We start from the raw sequence: 23,695 nt of genomic DNA, 5'->3' as shown, positions 1-23,695 counted from the left end.
TCTTGAGCCTGATCTATTTCACTTAGTATAATGTCTTAAGGGTTCATTTTTGTTATAGCCTGAGGTATAACGTCTTGTTAAGATTCTGCATGCTGCATTCTGTTTCTGTCTTCATCCAGTGATAAATATTAAGTGGTTCCTATCATTTGGCTCTGGGGATGACAGGAACATGGACGTATGACTGGATGATGTTGAACCTCTTACACGTGCCTTATACACCCACAGGGCCATTTTGACCAGAGAGTCTCACCTCAAAGAAGTAAAGAGTTTAGTGTGGCTTCTACTTCATGTCCTTATATAACACCTTGCCATACAGTGGGGCAGATCCAAGGACCTTTTCCTTGCCAACAAAACACACAATAGTGGAAGGCCACCCCAGGGTTTTATGAGCACATCTAAGCCAACTGTAAAGAGACTCCCCAACCGCCACAAAGAAATTGTTGTAAGGAGGCCTGAGAGAGACACATACCACAGGGACCTCTCAACAGGTCTAAGTCGCTGGGCTCAGCCCTCAGCTGAAACCAGTAAGAAATCTAGGCCCTTGGTCCAGTACCCACAATGCACTTAATTCTACAACAGTTATATGAGCTTGGAAAAGAACCTTCCAGAACAGTGATTCCTAACCTGGGGTCACAACCTCCATGGAGCTTGCATATCAGATATCCTAAATATTTACATTACGATTCGTAAGAGTAGCAAAATTGCAGTTATGAAGTAGTGACAAAAATAATGTCATGGTTGAGGTTCACCACAACATGGGGAGGTGTACTAAGCGGTCAAAGCACTAGGTAGGTTGAGAACCACTGGCCTAGAAGGTACTAGAAAAAAAAGCACAGCTGACTGACCCTTCCACTGCAGCCTTGTGACCTGCGAAAAATGCTCTGAGGTAGCAAATACATGTAGTTTACATTGCAAATTGTGAGGGGATTTATTACTTGTATTTCTCTGAGTCCCTAGTCCCAAGACGTTTTAAGCAGTAACCTCTTCTGGTGTCTCCTTAGTTCCTTGTCCCTATTCTCATGTGGAAAGGGGAATGGGGGGTTGAGAGCACCAGTGTCTTTTTTCCTTCCTACCTGGGAGCATGGTCTAAAACTTCTGAAAAGATTGCCAAGACTGCTGCTAGGAAATTATCCCCCAACACACAGCCCCCCGTTGAGCTGATATGAAAGAACCTAAGACTGGGAGGCTTAAAGGGACATGGGACTTCCTGACCACTCATACTTTAATATACATTATATATAAAGCATCCTCCAGCTGGTTCTAGACAAAGAAAAAGACACCTGCCAGTTAAGAATGCCCTGAAATATTTATAACTAAAACTAAAAAATACTTCAAAGACAGATTATTTTAAAATGAGACCTTGAAGCAGGAGGCGTCATCACAGGATGAGGAAGGTTTGCTTTGCAAAGAAGGTGCTTCAATGGAGTCTAGACACCGGAGAGCTTTGACCTTGACTTAGCTCTTCTTGCCTCAGACCTGGATTGCTGTTTAAATCTTAGAAGTCAGGCAGGGAGCGGTATTGGCTTACAGAGACTACAGTGTTTGTGAGACCAGGGCTGGAGCAATGCTTCCCTCTGACCCATAGAGCAGGCTGGTGCAGGGGGTACTGGCTCCTCAACGGCATGGTTTCTACTGTTGTCTTCTATGTGTACCCAGCCAGGAAACATGCACTGTCTAGAACAGACTGATTATGAGGGGGGGAAAAGTATGAGGAAAACACATTCTGTCTCAGAAGACACGGAAAGCTGTCATTAAGATTAGCTACAAGCTCCTACCCAGGCCTCCAAGACAGGGGTTTAAGCCGGCCTACACGGCTCCAAACCCATATGACCAAGAAGGTCTACAGAACCGACAGATTGTGGAGCGAGGAGGCAAAATAAAATGTGTGTCAAAATAGCTGGGATTCAGCTGTGTCTGTGTTAACTTGAAAGTGCCATGAAGGCCACGAGGGCAGTTGCAGGGGAGGGTCAAGACTCTTAACCAGCTGTGAATCCTGTGTTTGTGCAACAATGATCCATGTGGCAAGGTATACGCCCATGGCTGCAATAGTGATGTGAATGTTTTCGGTTAGACTCAAGGTACTGCAAGTCTAGCCAAGCAGCTGTGATTCGGTAGCTCTCTAGTAGTGAGTGGAGTACTATTATTTTAGTAAATGTGCATAATATCAAACTGCCTTCCAGATGGGTGCCTCTCTACCCACAGATGAGTGCAGGTCTCGGGCCTCATTAGGGAAATGTCTTGGTACGGATAGTCGTTAATGCAGAAGCTCGGAATTCTACAAGGCTCAGAGAACAAGCTTCTTTGGGATGCTCATCCACATTTGGGACCTCTAGAATACACCATGTCCTCAAGGTTCAGGGGCCATCGCAAAGGAGAGTGAGATTGTAAGAGTTGGGGGTTGGGGGGAACATTGCAAAACACTGTCTTCTGGACACGATGGGACTACTGCCCTCCTGAACTCACCAAAGATATGGTTGCCTGCCCACACCAGATGAAGCCAGCCAACATTCTTGAATGGGGTGGGAAGGGACTTGTGAGTCCGACTCTTAACTAAGGTGCTATGGGTAGTGGTGGCTTCTGGGGAAGAGTCCAGTTGGTTTTCTCTAGGGCTGTGGCTCCTGGTCAGTTGACCATTCTCCAGTGCACAGTCCCATACTCGTGAGTGTATGGACAGTGCAGACTGGAGCCTATGAGTTAATAAAAGAAAAAAGGAAGAGGGAACCGATTTGGGGAGGAGTGGATGTAGGGGTGGATATGGAAGGGATATTGCGGTGGTTGTAGGAGGAGGATGTGGGAGGGTGAGGGGTTGGATCTGGGAGGAAACAGAAGGAGTATGACTGAGACACACCTATGAAATCCTCAAAGAGTAAAAATGTTTTTAAAAAGGAACCTCAGGTGACAACCACGACCTTGTGAGGCACTCTGTGAGGTCACAACGGTAACGGTGGCTTAATTATATTTAAAGGATTGAGCTTCATTGATTCAGTATTCGGTAAATAAGGATTGATTCGCATGTGTGATTGCAGCGCCATCTCACTGCCTGCCGTAACCAGAAGCTATTGGTTAGAATCGATATGGTTTCTGGGTAGTATAAAAATAACACAGTGTTTCATCGTGAGAATGAGGTACGTGGGGTAGTGTCCTCAGGGTTATCACGGCGCTTAGATATGAGCGCTCCAACGTCAGACTGTTCAAAACAGTCAGGTTTCAAATCCTGGGCATCTTCTGAGGCTCTGTTACATATTTTTCCTAGCACCTGGCTGCTGACAGGCTGGAAGTCGGGGTTGTGGTGAGAAGGAATAATGGGTAGAAAGGAATAAAGCAGAGCACGTAAGCATTGAGGACAGAGACGAAGAGACGGAATGCTCTCACGCAGAGCCCTGGGTTTCCTAGAGAGAAGTGGCTGGAAGTGAGAGAGGCCAGATGCCAGCTCTTGGAAAGGTCATGCATTCATTTAACTGCTTTTAGATGACAAGCCAGCTGCATTGAATTCTAGACACATTTAAAACTCCCCTGTACTTAACCTTTCTTTTTCTATAAAACTTAAGGGTACCCCTCATTCACCCCAGCCCTGTAAAAACCCTCAAGCCTGGTTATACAAACCTACGGGATGCTATTCATGCTGCATCTGATTGAGAATATAATTAGACATCAGGTAGCCCCACACTGCAAACCTGCTTCAACAATCTGCCAACACTACAAGCTTCATTCTAGTGACAAATACCCTGAGCTTTAACTTCACCTTTGGTACAACAGAGAAAGCACACATACCTGAGTAGGCAAGTCCAAAGCATCCAAGAGATACTGTGTGGAAGAGAAAGAACCAGCGGCTAATAGTTAACCAATAGCTTTGTTCCCTGATCCCATTCCTCAGCAGCTAGCTTGGATCTGGGTGTCTATGCAAGCATTATTGTTATAAATCATAACCTCTGTTTCCAAACACACGGACGCCTTCCAGCACACATGGCACTTGGCAATCATCACCCATGGCTTCTAGCAATCAGATCAAACAATTGGATTTCTGTTTTCCCAGGCCCCCATTGGACTGAGCGATCCAGCATTTGCTACGCTAAATAGGGAGGTTATGCTAGCACTGTTTTAAGCATAGACACCAACTTTTTAACTACCAGACTTGATAGGTAAAAGTCTAGAGTTCACCCCAAACATTCGTAATTGCTTGTTGAAAGCTCTTGGATAAAGACGCCTAAGTTACTACCTCGGCCCCTCAACCCTCATCCCACACAAATTCCTGGTGCTCTGAACTTATTTCAGAGAAGCCCTTGCTGCAAGTGTAATTTTTCTTGGAGAAACAAAGAGAGGGATTTTCCTGGTGGTGTTTTGTGTTGCCTTGCTAATTATAGCATTTAAACAATCTATTTATTATTATTTGGTAGTTAGTTTACTGCAAGCATTTTCAACCAAACTATGGGAAGCCCTCTTCTAATTCTAATTTTGAAAAAAAGATCTGGCAGAGCAGAAGTTGGAGCCGCTTTGGGGCCTTTGAATTCCTGTGCGGAAATGTAGAACTCTGCACCCTTAAGTGAGTGACGTCATGCCTCACGGCCCAGATTTCTCACCTGTAAAGTGGGTTGTGATGATCTACGAAGTTGTTGCAAGCGTTAACATTTCTCTGCAACTATGCAGTGTTTAGACTTGAGACTAGCACACATTGTGTGTGTGTGTGTGTGTGCATGCGTGTATGTGCATGCTTGTGCCTGTGCAAGCATGTGCTTATGTGTGTGTGCATGTGCGTGTACGAGTGTGTGTGTGTGTGTGTGTGTGTGTGTAATATGTAAAGCAGGGGAGTGACTATCTACAAAGGTTGCTGTATTACATGTCTCTATTTGGGGACACCAGACTGTGACTAGCACATAGTTATAGTGTGTGTGTGTATGAGTGTGTGCAAGTGCTTATGCCTGTGCAAGCATGTGCATATGTGTGTGCATGCATGTGTGCAAGTGCTTGTGCCTATGCATGCATGTGTGTGTGTGTCCGTGCGTGTGTGTGTGTGTGTGTGTGTGGTATGTAAAGTAGGGGAGCGACTATCTACAAAGGTTGCTGTATTACGTGTCCCTATGTTCATGAAGCACCAGCCTGGTGACTAGCACACATTTGCTAATAGATCACCATTATTTCTTCCCATAAGAACTCTCCTGTTGAGTGAGGGAAGCCCGGGTCTCTGATGCACACTTACAGTTCTCCTTCGGAAAGGAAGTACAAATGAGAACGGCACACTCTCCCTCGCCCCGTCCCCCATCTTGCTCCAGCGTATGATTCACCAGTGATTTCCACTTTTACCTATTCATCCCCTGGGGTGGGAGTGACAAACAAAACTAATTGTCCTCCCCAAAACTGGAATCCACGTCTGAAACCCAGGGCAAGCCTTTGTTTTAATCTTTCCTTTTCACAGAGGAACAATAGTTTCAAATGATAGTTTAAGCGTTCTTAGCAAAAGGCGCTCATAGCAGCCACTTGCCAGATGTCTCTGATAAATGTGCCTGTGCTCCACCAGACATTCAGCATGAGCTTCTAATTTTTGCTCTGCCAATGCTGGAGTTTGCTAAGCAACATCTACGGAAACAGGAAACTTCGTTCCAGTAACTGGCCCGACCTCTGCATGCACAGCTACCTTGGTGCTCATGGCAAGTCAGACATGGACAAAAATACCGAGCCCTTTCCTGGTTTCAGCCTTGAAAAGCACAGGATTCATTCACAGAACCGCGTGTGCTCTGCCGTGTCCAACATGGCCTGGGCCAAATCCATTCTCCACACCCTTTACTCACAGGCCTCTCTTAGGATGTAGCTGATGATAATCATCGGTGCAATGCACAAGTCCTACTCAGTTCTACACAGAAGAGGGAGGAGGCACCATTACTAACCGGTGGAGTTAGTTATTACAAAGCATTGTGGGACCTGAACTGAGGGAATGACCTATGTGGGTAGATCAGAGGTCTCTAAGTCAATCCTAGAATCCAGTCTGAGTTCACCGCCCACTGTGGTATATTTTGTAATGTCGACGTGTGCCTTCCATACTCTTCCCAGTAACGTGAGGTAATCCCTAAGCTCCCCCGAGCTCCAAGGTCTTCTGGTGCTCACTTACATTACACTGGACTCTGAGACCAAAACGCCTAATAGTCTAAGTCAGGAATTAGGATGCTCTGATAAACCTGGGTGCCTACAGCAGAGACAGACGGCATGCCTACTCAGCTGTCTGCATTTGAAGATCTAAACTGGTCCACAGGCTCAGTGCCAAATGACTACAAAGTACCACGCACGCACATCCAGAGCCGCTTCACAGAAATTCTGCTCTGTGATCACCTCAGTCTGTCTGGAGCATTCACATTTTCTGGGGCTGGGCCTAAAACTGCTCTTACTTTATCTATAAAGTGTTCCCAAAGTCCACAGAGGTCACACAATTCCATCAACGGCAACGACAGCAACAGAAAACACATATTCTAGAATGGCAGCAACTAGTACTCTCCACGCACATGTAGGTACATAACTACAAGTAACGGAGGTTGAAAAATTTCATTTCCTTGCAGGCGTCACCCACCTTTCAAACAACCAAGAGCCATGTTTGACTACTGGCTATTACGCTGGACAGCACAGGTTACAGAGCCTTTCAGTCACTGTACCAAGTCCTACGAGATAGCACTGAACCACTGTAGAGCCTAATCCTTAAGAGCAAATCGTTGAACTTTCTAGACCTCTTCAAACTCTAAAAGTTATGTTTAGCACACCCAGGTCAACAAAGCTGGCCTGAGCTGAGACCCCCTTGAAATCAGTGATGTTCCCTCTTCAGTCACAGTGTGGCTGAATAGAGATCTCAAAAGCCACCGGCTGGGGGGTGTTTTGAGCGACAGATCCTTGTGGGTTATCAAAACTGAACTTTGAAGTTCTTGTCATTCCATCAAAATTTATCCTCTGGTTTTCATAGCGGTTCATAGATCCCTAAGCTATTAATTTTGGGAGACCTCTGTTTACAAAGGTATTCTTTTAAAAGAAAATATCACACGATATTCATCAGCTTTCTGGGCATGCGTGGAGAGCCATCCATATATGTTAGGTATGAGTTTAGATTTCAGTCCATCCAGGAAATATTAGAGAAGCTCAGTGAATAAACTGTGAGTGCCTAGGAGTGAACAGAGGAGCCATTTTAAGTGACTGCAGTCTTACATCTCTAGCAGGTTCTGTGCAGAAAGTGGCCAAATCCATGGGCTGTGTATACAGGGCCCATTAGTGAGCAACACCCTTGTATTCATAGCGCTCTGACTTCCAGAACATTGTTTCTTATAAAACATCTTTATAAACTGCCTACAAGACGTTCAGAATTTGTCGGGGTGTTTAGGAATGGGAAAATGAATTGTTACTGGTGAATACTTCTGAAACACTATAAGATTACCTCTATGAACTGAGTTAGCTGGGCTTAAACGGTTATTTCGGACTGAAGGAGAATGCCTTTGGACACTTATCAAGTAAAGCCGAGACACAAGCTGGCCGCTGAGGGATGGTGGACCCATATTCTTCTTAAGGAGCTTGCCTATGACCTCAAGGCTCTGTCAACGTACATGAGAGTTATTAGTGCATGGCTTATCTGCTGTTCTATTTAGGACTAATCATTTTTTTTAAAAAAATCAATTCACCTTTTATCTCCAGTATTGCACAAAAATCAATCAATCAATCAACCAGTGCCTTCTTTATCCTGACCTACACATAGACGTGTACCCATCCGGCTTGTCACTGGGGTAAGAGGAATCATTGATAAGCCTCACTCAGAGGCACACTGCCTTGCCTTTTCTGTGACCCCTTCATGATGCACAGAAGGAAATACATAGGGGATTGGCTTGAAAATCCTAAGTGTTGTGGTGAATTCTCCAACCCAGACAAGCCTGTGCAAGGAAAACACAGCTCAAATAGCATGAATGCAAGCTGCCTGCCTAAACCGGGCAGATCCATGGCTGCACTACTCTACTCCCTTCTATGAAATCCCTTCTAACTTGTGATTCCTCCAGGCCATGTGCTTCAGCTCCATCTTCCTTCCACCTCTTCTTCCTCTGTCTTCTCCCTTCTCCCTCTCTCTCTTCCCCCAACTCCTCAGCTCCACCCTCCCTTCCACTGCCCAATCAAAAGCTCTAGCCTTAGTTTCACAATTAAAATGAGGACACCTGAGTAGCCTTTCACTCCTCCTCCTAGGCAGCCCCTGTTGGGGAAGCTCAATTAGCATCAAAATGCAAACAGCGCCAGGGCCACCCACAGTACGTGCATAAATGATAATTTTTTTACCACGTAATAACCGGGCTAACCAGCAACGCAGAGGAACACTTTTGTCTCTCGTCACTCAGCTCTAGATTAGCTTTGACTCAAGGTGAATGTAGGTCTTTGGACCAAGCAAATAAACAAATCCTTGGTTTCAAGAGGAGGGGCATAGTGGCTTATGTAGAGAGAAAGCCAAAGGCAGCCTTGTTCTAAGTTTGCTCAGTACTGTCCTATATATAAAGCCAGCTTCGGTTTGAGGAGATTTGGGGATGGCAGTAAATAATCTATTACTTATGCCCACGTAACGTCCGCATGCGTACAGTGACACAGTATAGAGTCAATAAGTGTACATTCATATATCAAAACACATAGTCTGTTATAAACAATGGCAGGTGATATACAAGTTCTGAAAATATGCCTATGTTCATAATAACTATAACTTATAAACCCACGCCACTAGAATAATTACTATGTTGAAAGGCGTAAATAGATAAGACCCTTCTAAACCAACTAATAATAAAACTTTGGACTCCATCCACAAAGCCATTGTAATGACTGATATTAATCAGATTTTTTTTTTCAGCTACGGAATTTTATGATTAATGACACAGCATGACTCTTTCCCTTCTAGGTATTTACTGATCAGTCACTGTTCCGGCTACTGTCAACAAACTGAGGAATTAAGCCTCCCTTCCTAATTCTGTTGTCAAGATCGGTCAACTATTTGTTTAAGTCGGGTGTTTCGTCTTGATTTATGTTACTTGCGCCTGTGAGTAAATTAAAATTTGATTTAATTTCACAGATCTTGCACAGAGTGGCAGGCTCTGCCCAAGACGGCACCAAGGCGAAGAGTTGGTGTCAATTAACGAGCGCCTATGGAAAGGCCACACAAAAGGAGATCATGACTAACCTTTCTCTCCTAATCAGGAAATCAAACTTTAGTCAGAACCGTACTCCTAAATACGCACTGGCAAACACTTAAGAAGAAAGCAGTGGAGAAATTCTATATCTCCTCTCAAAATTTCAAAATTTCACCCCCAAACATAAATACATCATAAGAACACACAAACCCTAAATTCCCAATTTCGTCAATCCCCACCATATATATGCCTATGTTAAAATATCATACTGCTCATATAAATATGCATGCTTACTGCATGTTGATTTAAGACACCGAGAGGGAAAGCAGTCTGGTTTTAGAAATCAATTCCAACTTTTAATCTGTTCCCTTTGCTCTTTTCACCTAATTTCCACCAGTTCTGTCCTTTGTGTCTCAGCTAAAGGTCACCTCATCCATCAGCTGGGCCTCTATGACAAGCCCAGTTCTCTCAACGCCTCCCAGCCCCTCTGACAGCACTTCTGTTCACTGTCATTTATCCCAATTAATAATTATACAGTCCTCATCCGTCTCTCTCTGTGCTATCTCTCCCCATGAGATGGACAGATCTGTTTGTTTATCTTAAGCAGCCATTATGGTGGCTGGCAGGAGCAGCGCTCAACAGGAACTGTGCAGTGAATGGATGAGGTTATCCTCCCTCGAGCACCCATCGTGGTCCTCAGGGCTCTCACAGACCAGCGGCTAGGAAGCCAGCTTTGCTGTGCGTGTTCGGCCCCCACTGCACTGTGTGTACTGTTAAGTCTGCATCCTTAGGAAGACACATGCACACTTCCTAAGTGATCTTCCATTCTCTGGGAGTGTCAAGGGAACAGAGATGGCATCTTCCAAATCTGGCCCCTCAGTTGAACCTGTCTCAGAATCTATATACCTCAGCTTCCAGGGGGCAATTCCAGATCTGAAGTAAAAGCTGCATGATAAGAGATACATTCTCCACAAAACTCTCTTTACCTACAACTGAGGGTTCCATGCTCCCCGTCCCCCCCCCCCCGCCATTTTGGAAGCAAGCTTCATGGACACCTCGCTGGTCTTTCCTACTGCGAGGGCCACTTGAATGCACAGGGCATAGAAACTTCTTACCTGGAATCCTTCCTGACCCTCGCTTTCTCAAAGGAGAACTCAGGGGGCTTGTTGAGGTCATAGGTCCGGCTTGTGGGCTCTGCAGACACTCCAGCCTTCGCCCCCCTCCTGCTGTGGAGGGAGACCAAGCCTGAGGTCTTGCGGTGAACATCCAGAGGCACTTTGTCGGGAGAGGCCTGCAGTGGGCTTCCTCCCTGCACGTGGATAACATCCTGCAGCTTGTTCAGCTGGATGCACTTGCTCTGCAGCTCCTCGGTGAGCTCCGCAATGGCCACGGTCTGCTTAGCCAGCTGCTCCCGAAGCTCCTTCAGGTGGTACTCGCGCTCCTGAAGTTCTGCATCCTTCCTCTTCACCTCGCGCTCCAGCTCTGCCACTTTGCTCCGCAGGGCTTCATTGCTGAGGTTCCCTGACTGGCCGTCTGGGTGCTTCGAATGCTTGGGTTTCACTGAACCATTTCCCATGTTGCTCAGGAACCTACGGGAGGGCACAGAACTGGGGGTGAGCAAGGGGCGTTCCACTTTCGAACAGCCCTCTCCTTTCCAGACGCGCAGTAGTCATCATCCCTTCGTGAGCAATAAAACCCTCCATTCCTACAGAGGAAACGAATGACAGAGCTCCTCTATCCCTCTACAGAGAGCGGTTAGCACTTGGGTTCATTCTCCCCTGTCTCTCAGCAGCCCAGGCGTCACACTTGAGCATTCTCTACAACTGACCCTCGTCACCTACTCTTCCAGTGCTACTCTCTGGATAGTTGTCAAAAGCCTCCTAACAGGGCTGAGTTTGGATTGTCACCATGGCGGAAATTAAAGGCAAAGGAGCAGCCACATCTATGGAGAGAGGCTTGAAAAAAATATCACGACTCCCACCGTATCCACTGGGCTACAGTTTTTTTTTTTAAAGCTCCCCTTGATTTAGAAATCACACATCTGCATTCCTCACAGGGTAGAGACAGACCCCGTGTTGCTCTGTTAGCAATGTGCTCTTGCCTGGTACACTAGTAAGTGTTGTCTTTCTGCCAATGCTGGCGTTAAAAACTTGGAACCGCGATCCCTGAGAAGAAAACATCAGTATGAAGTTTCTTCCTCATCCTTCACGTTGGGTCCCCAAGCCAAGTTGTACAAAAAGTGACAGCCCATGCTGTGATGCTCCGATTCTTTTCTTAAGAATATCTTCATGGAGGGAAAGACAGTTCAGTGGGTGAAGCACTAAGTTAGTACCCACATGAATTCTGGGTAGACAGGGCAGCCTGACTGTATTCCCAGTGTCCAGGGTACTGAGACAGGAGACAACTGGAGTGAGTTGTGTAAGGAGACTATCCAAATGGGTGAGCTCCTAGTTTGGGTGAGAGACCACACTTCAAAAAAGTAGAAATAAATTTACAACACCTAACATCAACTTCTGGCTTGCCTAGGTCCAGACACGTTATGTGAATTCCTGCAAGTGCACACACACACACACACACACACACACACACGAACATGCACACACATATATGAATACCACATATATTTGCAAAAGAGATGGGGATATCTCCTCACGGCAGGGCTGGGGAGATAATTGAGGAAGTGCTTAACGTGCAGGCATGAAGACCCAGTTAGGCCTCTAATCCCAGTGCTGGGAAGGTAGAGGCAGTGGGATTCCTGGGGTTTTCCAAGCTTTGCATTTATTTTAACATACACTATAAATCCAAAAGTCTGGCAACAAACATTCTATTTCGTTGATGCTATTACTTCAATGGGAACCAAGTAGCACGTTTAGGTTTACCAAGCCAATTCCACATAAATAATAGTGAATTTTTTAAAAAAGTAAATCAGGGCTGGCTGGAGATAATGTCTTAGCAGTTAAGAGTAGCAACTGCTGACAACCACCTGTAACTCCAGCTTCCAGCGATCCAATGCCCCCTGCTGGCCTCTGTTAGCACTGCACTCACGGGAGCCTACACATCATTAAAGATTGAAAAAGAAAATCGTTTTTAAGAGTTAATCATCCGCATAAGTCATAAACCTATGTGGGCAAAAATCCCATGACAGCAGAATTCGCACAGCTGAAGTGCAGCAGATGCTGTCCTAACTGACTCCTCTCTGTCCGCCAAGCATTGCCTTATTGGATGCCTTAGTCCGGGAAACCGTGCATCGACTGTGAAAAACATTTGGATTAATTCTGACCTTATTCAATCAGAAACAGAGGATCAAAACTGAAGTTTACAGATACGCGTTTTCCAGCTCTCCCCTTCAGATTTCTAGCTCAGGGAGAAACAAAGATGTTGACTGGATTTCACGAGTTCCGCCAGATCAATCGTGGCTTCTACGGAGGCTGACAAAGACGCGAAAGGTTAACTGTCTTCGGACTTTAAACAGATGCCGCCAGCCAATGGAAGCAGCACAAGATCAAGTCAGGAACAGGAAGTGGTTCGTCTTTTAACAGTGGATTCTCTCTGGAAGCAGCCATTAGTAAACCTAAGTCTATGCAGAGTTGCTTCCACAATGGCAAGCACGGAGCAGGCATAACCCTAAAGCTTCTGTTCGTGGGGCAGCATTTGTTATCCTTCCCCATTAACATCACATAGAAAGATAGAGAGAGAAGAATTTAGAGACGGCACGGACTTGGATCCAGAATAAACAATTCGTCAGACTAGTTTGAGGCTTGAGCGTTACCTTGAGTGATATTCTGAAAGGCACTCCCAAAGGCCTCTGAAATTAGCATGTGTACAAGTTTCTGTCCTGCGGCCCTGAGCCGTTTTCTAGGCGGACTTTGTGGTTTGTGAACAACCATTTTCAGCCAGGGAGAGGTAAGGGAATAATCACAGAATTGTCTTACAGAGGACGCGGCAAGCATAAACAGATTTAAATCTAATATTGAACAAATGACTCATTCTGTATCCGTGAAGCAACTGTATGCTGAGCCCGGAGTACCATATACTCTGCGAAGTATATCCATGGATATTAACACTTGGATTAATAATAAAAAGTTATAACACCCTAAATACGGAACAGTCTAGAATCATTGCTGTATAGGGACAAAGAAACATCAGTACCAATCCAATCACTTTACAAACCTGAAGCACAATTAAATATAGAGCATTAGCCGTCCTATCCCCAGTACCATCTCCTCTGTTTCCCTGAGGTCACCTCGGAAACTATAAAAACCCTGTGGCGTGTTTAGAATTCCTAAAAGAAGAAGAAATCAGAGCTTACCTTTCGAGTCACTGACTTAAACAAGTTACTAGGTCTTTCAGGCTGGCAGGAGCTCCCACTCCACCTGCTTACATTTTGCTACCCCTAAAGCAAGGTTTCGAGTCTCCGGCCACATAAAACCTGATTAGATTCACACTGTGCGCTCCTTAGCTGTCACTAAGGAAGGCAATTTCTCAAACACGGGTTGCCAGCCACGGGAAGAATTGAGCTGTGGGCTGTTGCTCCGTCCGTCTAGCAGTTACGGGTTATTAAAATCATTTTTACTTTAAGGGACAGTGGGTAACGTAGTAAGAAATGACTTTAGAGACTAAAAGCCCAGTTTAACTTGAGCAACAGATTCAAGATGCGCAAGGGGAGGAAGAAACCCACCCTTTCCAAACCTTCTCTAAGTTACATGGCATCTCCAATTTCACCTTTGTGTCTATACAATGAGTACATTTCTCTCCACCCCGTAAGGGTCATGGTGAAGACTGCAAAGCATCCCTGTGTGATACAAAACATGTAGGAGACATGAGGTACACAGAGGGCTCTTTTAGCAGTGCGGGCTAGAGGTGGGTTTATATGTCTCTATAGAAGGAAAACACAGAATTGAGTTTCTGTGCACGGGGCAGAAGTCTAAGGGACCGGATACCTTCCAAACAAGAGGTCCTTAAAGATACAAATATTCCCTTGTGGGAGTGAGACCTTACTCTTCCTGCACATTACATCCCATTGAGAAAAGAACACACATTATGGAACAAACAAACAAACAAACAACAACATCAAACATGAGAGGAGCTCTACCAAAAGGCTGGAGGTGAGAAAACAGTCTGAATGACAAAAAAAAATCCTATCGATAATTTCTGGGTCTCCTCAAGTTCGTCAACTTCTTAGTGTAGAGTCTACTTAGTCTCATATACTGAAGAGAAATTTTTAAATAAAAAGGCTCACTGAGTTACCTCTGAAGGCACGACAGTACGCACTGGAGAGGGGATACACCTCACAGTCACGGAGGGGAGAGAGAGAGAGGCGAGGAAGCCATGGCATTCAGCAAGAGAAGAGGATAAAACCACAGTGTCCATCCTTATCCTGATTCTCCTTCTGCAGAAGAAGCCACTCACAGAGCAAAGACGCGTGGGCTGAGTCACACCTGGCAGTCCGTGTGGCAAAATGTGGCTCTGCTGTCTGCTTTCCTTTAGCTCTCGAGTAGTTTAAAAAACGTAAGCATGGCTCTGGTCTAGATAGTTGTTGCTCCCTCTACTCATCTAGAGTCTGATAGAAATGCATCCACATGAACAGACACATACACAAGCACAAATAGAGATGCACACACACACATACACACAGATAAACACAGTGAGACACAGATACACACAGATACATATACACACAGACACAAAGACACAGACACACATACGCACACAGATACACACACACACACACACACCAACCACACACTGATACACAGAGAGAGACACACATACACAGACACACACAGGGAGAGTCACACACCTGCACACATAGATACTCACACTCACATATACATAAAAGATACACACACACACACACACACACACACACACACACACACACAGAGGGATGGCTCAGCCTGCAGAGCCAGAATCCATATCTAAGAACTTTTAACTAGTTTTCTGGGTCCTTAGAACATTTCCTAGGCTTTAATGATAAGAAGAGAAGAGATAGATGGATGGACAGATAGACAGACAGATGGACATGTAGAAAGACAGATGGACACGTAGACAGACAGATGGACAAATAGGTAAAACAATTTGCACATCACATAAAATTCTTAGAGGGTCATATGACATAGATAATGATAAGAATTTAGCACTGTTCTTGGCGTATGTCATTATGGCTTAATGGATATTAAATAGCACTATTGCTGTTAGCATTATTTACTCAAGGGAATGGCTTATCTCAATCAAAACAAAATGTATTGATTAAAAATTACACCAAATAAGCAAGCTGTTAAAGGAGAGCACTCAGAGTGCTGACTCTAGCCCACACTGTGCTCACAGCAAGGCTACAAATATTGAGAGGGTATGAAGAGGAGAGCGGCTGTGAGAGCCCTGGTGAGACAATTGCCACAGAGATCAATGGAGCAGAGCAGCCCAGAAGTGACCTCCAATGCTGCATATCTGACCCTTGAAGAAAGAGCTAAGGGAATCGGATGGAGAACAGGGCATATTTGAGAGCCACATGCAGGCAACGAAGGAAATCACCTAAGCACAGACTTCACAACTTTTACAAAATTTAACCTGAGAGTAGATCATGGGTCTAAACACAGAACTCTCAAACCTAGAAGAGTCCAGATGGTCTTGGATTCAGTGGTAACTTTTAAAAGTTTTTAAAATTTTCTACAATTAATTTATGAAAGGAGACATTGCTATGTTTATACTTTGTTACAACTGAAAACTCTGCAAAAGAAGAGAATGGGGTAGTGGAGCAAGTAAAGGAGGTGTTCTCAACACACAACAATTTAAACAAGGCTGAAAATGGGGAAAGACCAGAGCAGATGTCTCACCAAAGTTCATAGAGAGCAAAGAAAAGCGGGAGGAGACACGGTCAGCTGTGATCAGATAATGTCAAACTAACTGGAGATATCGAGACACGGTGGCCACAGTCCACAGTACAGAGCACACTGAAGCTGGCAGGGTATGGACTGACAGGAAGGTTGGTGTGATCAGAGGCCACATAGGGTGATACAATCACCTAGGAAGACAGAGTAGGCTTTTGTTACTCAGGTAATCAAGCCTCCCTGTGATTGCCCAACAGGAGTCACGTGGCTTCCTCAAAACTGTCAGCTTTGTTCAAGGTTGATGCAACTTTGAAGCAACCATGTCCTGTTGGTTATCAAAGAAACTATTGTCCATCAATTTACCAGAATTTCAAGAATAAGGAACAGCATGTGAGAGAGAGATAGATAGATAGATAGAGAGAGAGAGAGAGAGAGAGAGAGAGAGAGAGAGAGGGAGAGAGAGAGAGAGGAGAGAGAAGACATAGAGGAACTTCAGAAACATTACTAAATGAAGAAGCCAACTGGGACAGTTCAACAAACTGTCTGAGTCCAACTGCACAGCATGATGGGAAATAGAAAAGGTGTAGAGAGTGAAAAGATGTCTGTCAAGCCCCATGGAGAGCATGAAAGAGAGGAACAAACAAGTTAAACGCCACGGCGCTTGTGACATTGAAACGATTCTGAATGCTCCCACAATGATAGATATGCCTTACTGTGCATTTTGTCCCAACCCATGGCATATACAATACAAAAATGGACCCAATTATCATGATAGGCTTTAGTTAGTAATATATCCATATCGGTTCATCACTTGTAACAAACACTGATATAGATCACACTGCTGCAAGGTGTTATGAGGGCTCACAGGTTAACAGCCCTTGCTACGCATCCTGAGGACCAGATTTCGGTTCCCAGCACCCACACAAGCAGTTCACCGTGGGCAGCAACTGCATCCCCAGAGGCTCTGACGCCCTCTTCTGGCCTCTGTGAGCACCACACGTGTACAGCACACATGCGCTCCAACACGGGCACGTGTGCATCAATAAAAACAAACTTGAAACATTTTTCTAAATCTGTTTTTAATGTTGTTAGGAACAAAGGCCACTGAAGGGGGCGGTATAGAGGCACTGGACTTTTCTACAAACCTAAAAGTGTTCCCCAAGTAGAGTGTCTATTACTTAGAGCACTTACTTTGAAATAAAACGCAGGGAAACCAGAAGCCTAACTCACTGAGGAAATGGGCTAAGTGGCTGATGGGCGGAAGGAAAGTAATGAGTAACAAGCTAAAAAGAAGGGATCTGCTGGAGTAAGGAACTGAGATGCACATGCCTTATTATGGTATCTGGGTTTTAATGCAAGCCAAGTTCTTTTTCAAGCTGTATAGTCATATCTGTCCTTTAGAAGACAGCGCTCCTGGAATAGCCATGAAACCAAACGAAGAAAGCTCAGGGGGGAGTAAAACAAAGGCAACTGCACCCAGCCAGGGGAGAAGTGCTTACGAGATTAAAGCCAGCCCAGAGTCTCAGACCTATTCTCTCTCTTGAACTAGGGAACAGAGAGACCATCGCCATGGTAACTAGGAGGAGGAAGACATTTCCACAGAAGATTTCACAGAAGTGATGGTTCCAGGTAACCGCAATTTCCTCTCCTTCAATAAATCATGAGAAGCAGAATAGATTACTTTTTATCATATTGGCGGTTCAGCTTGATGTTGGAGGAGGGGGGTGTGCTGGCTTCCTTAGATAACATTCTAAGGTTATGTGAAAAATGATACATTGGTCTATGACCCTGCCATTTGTCTTTCTCTCCAGAGATCTTTTAGAAAATGAGTAACCGTCACGGAGTACCTAAAGCCCTGCTTCTTTTCCCTGAAGCAACCCATACAGCATTGACCCTGTGACAAACAGCCAAGTCCCCTATCAGAGCCACCATTACAAGCTTCTTCCCCGTGCCCTGTGACCATGGACATGGGGACTCAGCACGGAATCCGCTGCTGTTTTTTCTATGCACACCATCTTGATATTGAGAATGCCTTCCTCTTCGTTCACAACCATGTGAGCTTCTCATTCCAATGCCCCAGCCACTACCAGCTAGCCGTGGAAGAATCCATCCCCCAGCAGAAGCCACAGCATGAGTTTTATGAACACTATGTATCCTGTATGTTGAAAAGTTGAGTAGCACTCCACTCAGCTCCTCTGGTGGGGAGGGAATGCTTCACAAGCACATACGCCATAAAGGCAGGCATGTGGGCTGGCAGGCACAAATCAGGACTTTACAGCAGATAGAACTCAAAGGGAAGAAGGGGAGTAAGGACCTCATGCTTCACCTTGTGGCAACCGGATGAGAGGTGATGACGTTGGCCAGCATGAGGAGTAGACTTGGGAGACAGAGCACCAGTTTAATTTTGGACATGCTCAGAACCTGTGTACATTTACAAGCACAGAAGTGCAGTGAGCAGTAATAAGGGACTGGAAATCAAATGAAAGGAAGAGCCTAAGACTCATAGCAGTGGTGAACAGAGGAGTGGAGACTGAGCAGGCTCCCTGGGATTAGTGACACACCAGGAACTGCAGCTTGAAAATCTGACTCTTAGATTAGAGAGAAAGGAGCTGTGGTAAGAAGCTATTAAAGTAAAGAGGGATAGCTACACAAAGAGCTACAGGAACTAAGGAGAGTTTCCCCAAGGGAGAGCACGTGGGGGCAAGTGGACCTATGCCACCAGACAAAACTGGTAAGGGGGAAGCAGATTCAAAACCCTGGTAAATCTCATAATTGAGAATGGTAGGTGTTAGAATCAGTTCCCAGCCGGACTACCTGGCCTGGAACATGTGACCAGGACACCCCACAAGAGCATACCCATTTGTTGTCCCATGCCAAAGGGCCAGGCCTGAAAATCTACATACTGTAAGTGAACACACATACATATAACTATATGTGGACTGAACAGGTTACATATATCATATAAATCATATGTCTCATATTATATTTTATGATCTATCATGCAGTAACAGTGAAAAACAAGGTCATGAGTTTAAAGGTGAACAGGAAGGGTAGATGAGAGCTTTTGGAAAGGGAAAAAGGAAGAAATGTTGTGATTATATTATAATCTCAATTTTTTAAAAATAGTTTTAAAATACAGAGGCAATTGAGAATCAAATTCAGGGTGGGGTCTCTAATTGCCCAGGAGACAGTGGGGCAAGTCAGTCCCAATGTTTTAATTTTGGACGGGTTGGGGGAAGGTGAGACTTCCGTTATTCATTCACTTAGTGATACATGTTCCATGGAGCACCATCTACAGTGATCCTCCATGACAACAACAGAAGGAGGGAGGAGACACAGGAGGAGGGAGGAGTCACAAAGGAGGGAAGAGTCACAAAGAAAGAGGAGAGAGTCACAAAGGAGAAAAGAGTCACACAGAAGGAGAGAGGAGTCACACAGGAGGGAGGAGTCACACAGGAGGGAGGAGTCAAACAGGAGGGAGGTGTCACACAGAAGAAGGGAGGAGTCACACATGAGGGAGGAGTCACACAGGAGGGAGGAGTCACACAGAAGGAGGGAGGAGTCACACAGGAGGGAGGTGTCACACAGAAGGAGGGAGGAGTCACACAGGAGGGAGGAGTCACACAGGAGGGAGGAGTCACACAGAAGGAGCTGAGAAGAAACTCAGCTCAGATGTGGGGAGTTGGTCATGGGCCAACAAGATGGAGATGCCTATACAAAGAAAAGAAGAAAGCCTGAGATTCTACCTTACATCAATCAGAATGACTAAGATCACAATCTCAAGAGACAGCACATGCTGGTGAGAATGTGAAGAAAGGGGAACACTTCTCCATTGCCGGTGGGATAGCAAACTGGTACGACCACTCAGAAAATCAATCTGGCGATTTCTCAGAAAATTGGAAATCGTTCTACCTGAAGACCCAGCTATACCACTCCTAGGCATACACCCAAAAGACGGCCCATCACACCACAAGGACATGTTCTCCACTGTGTCCATAGCAGCTTTATTCATAATAGCCAAAAACTGGAAACAACCCAGGTGTCCCTCAACCGAAGAATGGATACAGAAAATGTGATTCCTTTACACAATGGAATAATATTTGGCTATTAAGAACAAGGACATAATGAGTTTTGCAGGCAACTGGATGGAACTAGAAAATATTATCCTCAGTTAGGTAACCCAGTCCCAAATGGATAGGCATGGTATGTACTCACTGACAAGAGGATATTAGCCATAAAGTACAGAATACCCACGATACTCCCCACGGACTCAAAGGACTGTGGCCAGAGGACCCTAGTGAAGGGATAAGGATATGAACGCATCACAAAACTTTTGACCCAAAATTTGTCCTATCTAAAAGAAACACAAGGATGAAGCAGAGACTGAAGGAAAAGGCCAACCGGTAACCGCCCAACTCAAAACCCCTCCCATGGGCAAACGCCAATCTCTGACGTTATTAATGATACTCTGTTAGGCTTGCATACAGGAACCTAGCATAACTGTCCTCTGGGAGACTCCCTCAGCAGCAGACTGAACAGATACCAACAGTCAAATACTGGATGGATGGAGGTCAGGGACACTTATGGAAGAGTTCAAGGGTAGGGTAGGGGCTGAAGGCCCTGAAGGAGAAGGGAACATCCCAAGAATATCAACCAAGTCAACAAACCTAGACTCGTGGGAGCTCTCAGAAACTGAACCACCAATCAAAGAACACACATGGCCCCTTGCACATATGTAGCAGACAGCTCAGTCTCCATGGCTGCCTTGTCTGGCCTCAGCAGGAGAGGAGGCCCTTAATCTGGCAAAGACTTGATGTGCCAGGGTGAGGAAATACCCAGAGGGGTCCACCCTCTCAGAGGAGAAGGGGAGGGGTGGGGGGAGAGACTCTCTGAGGGAGGAACTGGGAGGGGGAGCAGCATTTGGGATGTAAATATATAAATCAGTTAATAAAAAAGAAGTCAGGCCAATTCTACAGAGGTTAGGATTTGAATTCACATGAACTGATGAGACCACGGAGAGGGGTAGGAAAGAAATACCTACATGGCCCCGTGTGGACATGCCACACCTGTGAAAATATAATTTGTGGGAGAAGTCAAAACAGAAAAGGATAAGGAAACACTGTAGGAATGACAGAAGTCTGCTAGACAGCTTGGAAATAGACATTTCAAGAGATGGGCAGGCCACAGCTCAAATCCCAGAAGTGTCAAAGAAAGGGAGATCGGAGGGAAAAGATCAGGGGTTATACATTTCGGCAGACTGAAGATAGACTGCATTTAAAAGTCCTGTGGAAAGAGCTGAAGCCAGAGTTGGGACTTCGGGATGGCATTAAAGGGGCATGCGGAGATCTTTTTTACAATAGTAGAAATAAAAGCATTGATAAGTTCAAGACAAGGAACCGAGGAAGCTGGAAAAAAATGAAAACATAGGAAAAGAGGGGACAATCGGAAAACAACACAGAGAAACTGACAACAGGAGACTACAGGGCTTGGCCAACAGCCGGGCAGCATGTGCCTGCTCTCCTTCTACAGAGAGTTCTCAATTGCATCCTGTGGATACAGAGGCCTGCCTGGAGTCAAGGACTGGTAAACACTGGGTTCGCGGGTATTGTCCTTGCAAATTGTTTACTCTGAGTTATGGCATGTTGCGATGCAGAAAGACAGCCTAAGTCTCCAAAGGGAATTCCTCACCCCAGCACCTCACTAGCCCGGTGTGCAAAACGCAACACGAGCAGCAGCTGTTGTGTATTCTGTGGGATGTACGCCTTCCCCGTGAGCTAAATAGAAACTCGCTAAGATGAGAAATGGTTTCTAAGGCGCTCGTGCGTATGGGGGTGTGGCAGGGAGCAGGTGGATGTTACACTCTTTAAGAAAAAAAAAAAAAAAGCCCCTTTCCTACAGAACTTTGGAAACAAGATAAGCATAGTGAGGGTCACCCTTTCTAATGGTCCCCCAGACTAGTTCTGTTCTCAGCTCTAGCCTCCCTGCTCTGTCTTCATACTTGAACCCATCTTTTTCTCCCAGGGCCAAAGTGGCTCTGTTGTTTTAATAGCGTCTGTTTGCTCTCTTTGCTTCTTCATGAGGATATGCAGAAATGTGCAGGCGCCTCTGAGTGCTGAGTGACAAGACACCCAAACAAGTTTGCAAGCACTTGAAAAGTCCTTGCTGGAATCTTGTGTGCAATCAGCTATTCAGACCTTGGAGAACCAAACCAAGGTGGCACATCATGACAGCACCCCCCCCCTGAGCCCCCAGTCCCAGCACAGCCCAAAGGACGCTGCAGCCCCATTGCGCTCTAAACCCAACTGCTGTATAGAGCCACCCGCGCCACAGGGAGAGGAAGAAACGCGCGTCCACATGTCCCCATGCAAGCAGCATGAGAGACCGGCTGGGTGTGGGAGAGGTGCACAACGCGCAACGCACGCCCAGCGGCACCCTCGTGTCCCCAGTCCCATCCCTCGTCGCGAGCCCCCCGGGTACCCGAGGCCCCCAGCCTCACCAGGCCGCCGGGTAACTTTCCAAGTGCGCAGCTCGTCCCCTCCGCGCGGCCGCAGCGTCTCGGCGTCCTCCGCCACGCCGCTCCTCTGCGGCCCCAGCCGGGCTCAGCTCAGCTCAGCCCCGACGCGCCGTGCGCACCGTGCGGGGTCCGGGCTGCTGGCGCCGCCGCTCGCGCTGCGTGGGAGCCGGGGACGCGGCGGGCGCGCTGCGGGCGGGAGCTGCGGCGACGTGGGTGCTGCCGCCTAGCTGCTCTGCGGGGGCCGCCGAGAGAAGGAGGCGCGCGGGAGGGAGGAGGGAGCTCGCAGGAGAGGAGGGACGGAGGAGGGCGGGGGTCAGCCCGGCGTGGCGTGGGAGAGCCGGGAGCCCTCTTCCTTGAAGGTGGGGTCACCCGCGCCGGCGCGAACCTGTACTCCGGAGCCGGCCTGCGGCGACGGCGACAGTCTGCACTTTATACCCCGAACCTCCGGAGTGAGGCAACTTAAGTAGGGCGATAACATCGTGGATGCTAGCGGGTGGTTGGTTGTGTTATTATTTCTATTTCAAGTGTGTGGGCCGAGGGAGAGGAAAGTTGAGGGGGTATTCATCATCGCCTTCCCTCTCTACCCCTGTGCCTCCAGCCTGCTTCACTGCAGGCTCTTAATCTCCCTTGCTGGGTCTCTCTCCTGCCTTCCCCTCCAGAGCGCAAAGGGGCACACACACATCCTGGCCATGCTCTCTGGTGTCACAGCGGTGCCCTTCTACATGACACGTGACCCAAGGGCTGCGTGGCCGCGTGCTCTTCCAGGACTCTGGAGCCTTAACTCTCATCTAGTCAGTCCACTGTACGTGATGCATGCTGGGGACAGGGGCTGAACCCGAGTTTCAAGGGACAGAGATTGTACCTCCTGAATCTGAGGCTTTAGCAGGAAGCTCTCTTGGTTATTCAAGCAGGTAATTTAATACTCTCCTGTGGCCTTTTAGACACAGTATCCCGAGGCATGCGTTATGGTTTTCTAAATATAAATAGATCCACTCACCCACCGCAGTTTGCTGTGCTCTGGTGTTGCGAGATCTCCTATAACAAGTTCTTCCTCCTCCCAGAGGAATGCCTGTAGCAGATTCACAAGGACAAGGGCGGTTTCTCTGCAGAGTGAGTGGTACAGTGAGGGTCTATTCTTCAATTTGTATCCAGAGGACGTTAGATCCCGACTCCCTAGGGGTATCAGCTCCCCAGAGGCTGTGAGTCTCCTGTATGCTGTTACATACATAAACCTACAT

General features: G+C 46.4%; 1 protein-coding gene across 2 annotated transcripts in view; it reads right to left on the bottom strand.

Moving 5' to 3' along the window:
- Window positions 1-22,711, bottom strand: part of Prkg2 (protein kinase cGMP-dependent 2) — a 102,024-nt gene extending 79,313 nt beyond the window's left edge. The window contains exons 1-2 of one of the 2 annotated variants that reach the window (XM_087582359.1): window positions 22,440-22,711; window positions 10,232-10,705 (exon numbers count right to left, since the gene is read on the bottom strand). In XM_087582359.1, the coding sequence (XP_087438485.1) occupies window positions 10,232-10,692 (461 nt within the window). In that variant the 5' untranslated portion in view covers window positions 10,693-10,705; window positions 22,440-22,711. 2 annotated transcript variants of the gene reach the window in all.
- Between the last annotated feature and the right edge of the window lie 984 nt (window positions 22,712-23,695).

This window comes from Rattus norvegicus, chromosome 14 (genome assembly GCF_021556685.1).
Source record: "Rattus norvegicus strain SHRSP/BbbUtx chromosome 14, alternate assembly SHRSP_T2T, whole genome shotgun sequence".
Classification (NCBI taxonomy): Eukaryota; Metazoa; Chordata; class Mammalia; order Rodentia; family Muridae; genus Rattus; species Rattus norvegicus.
The sequence above is the reverse complement of the archived record's forward strand: the minus strand, read 5'-3'. Positions and strand labels throughout refer to the sequence as shown.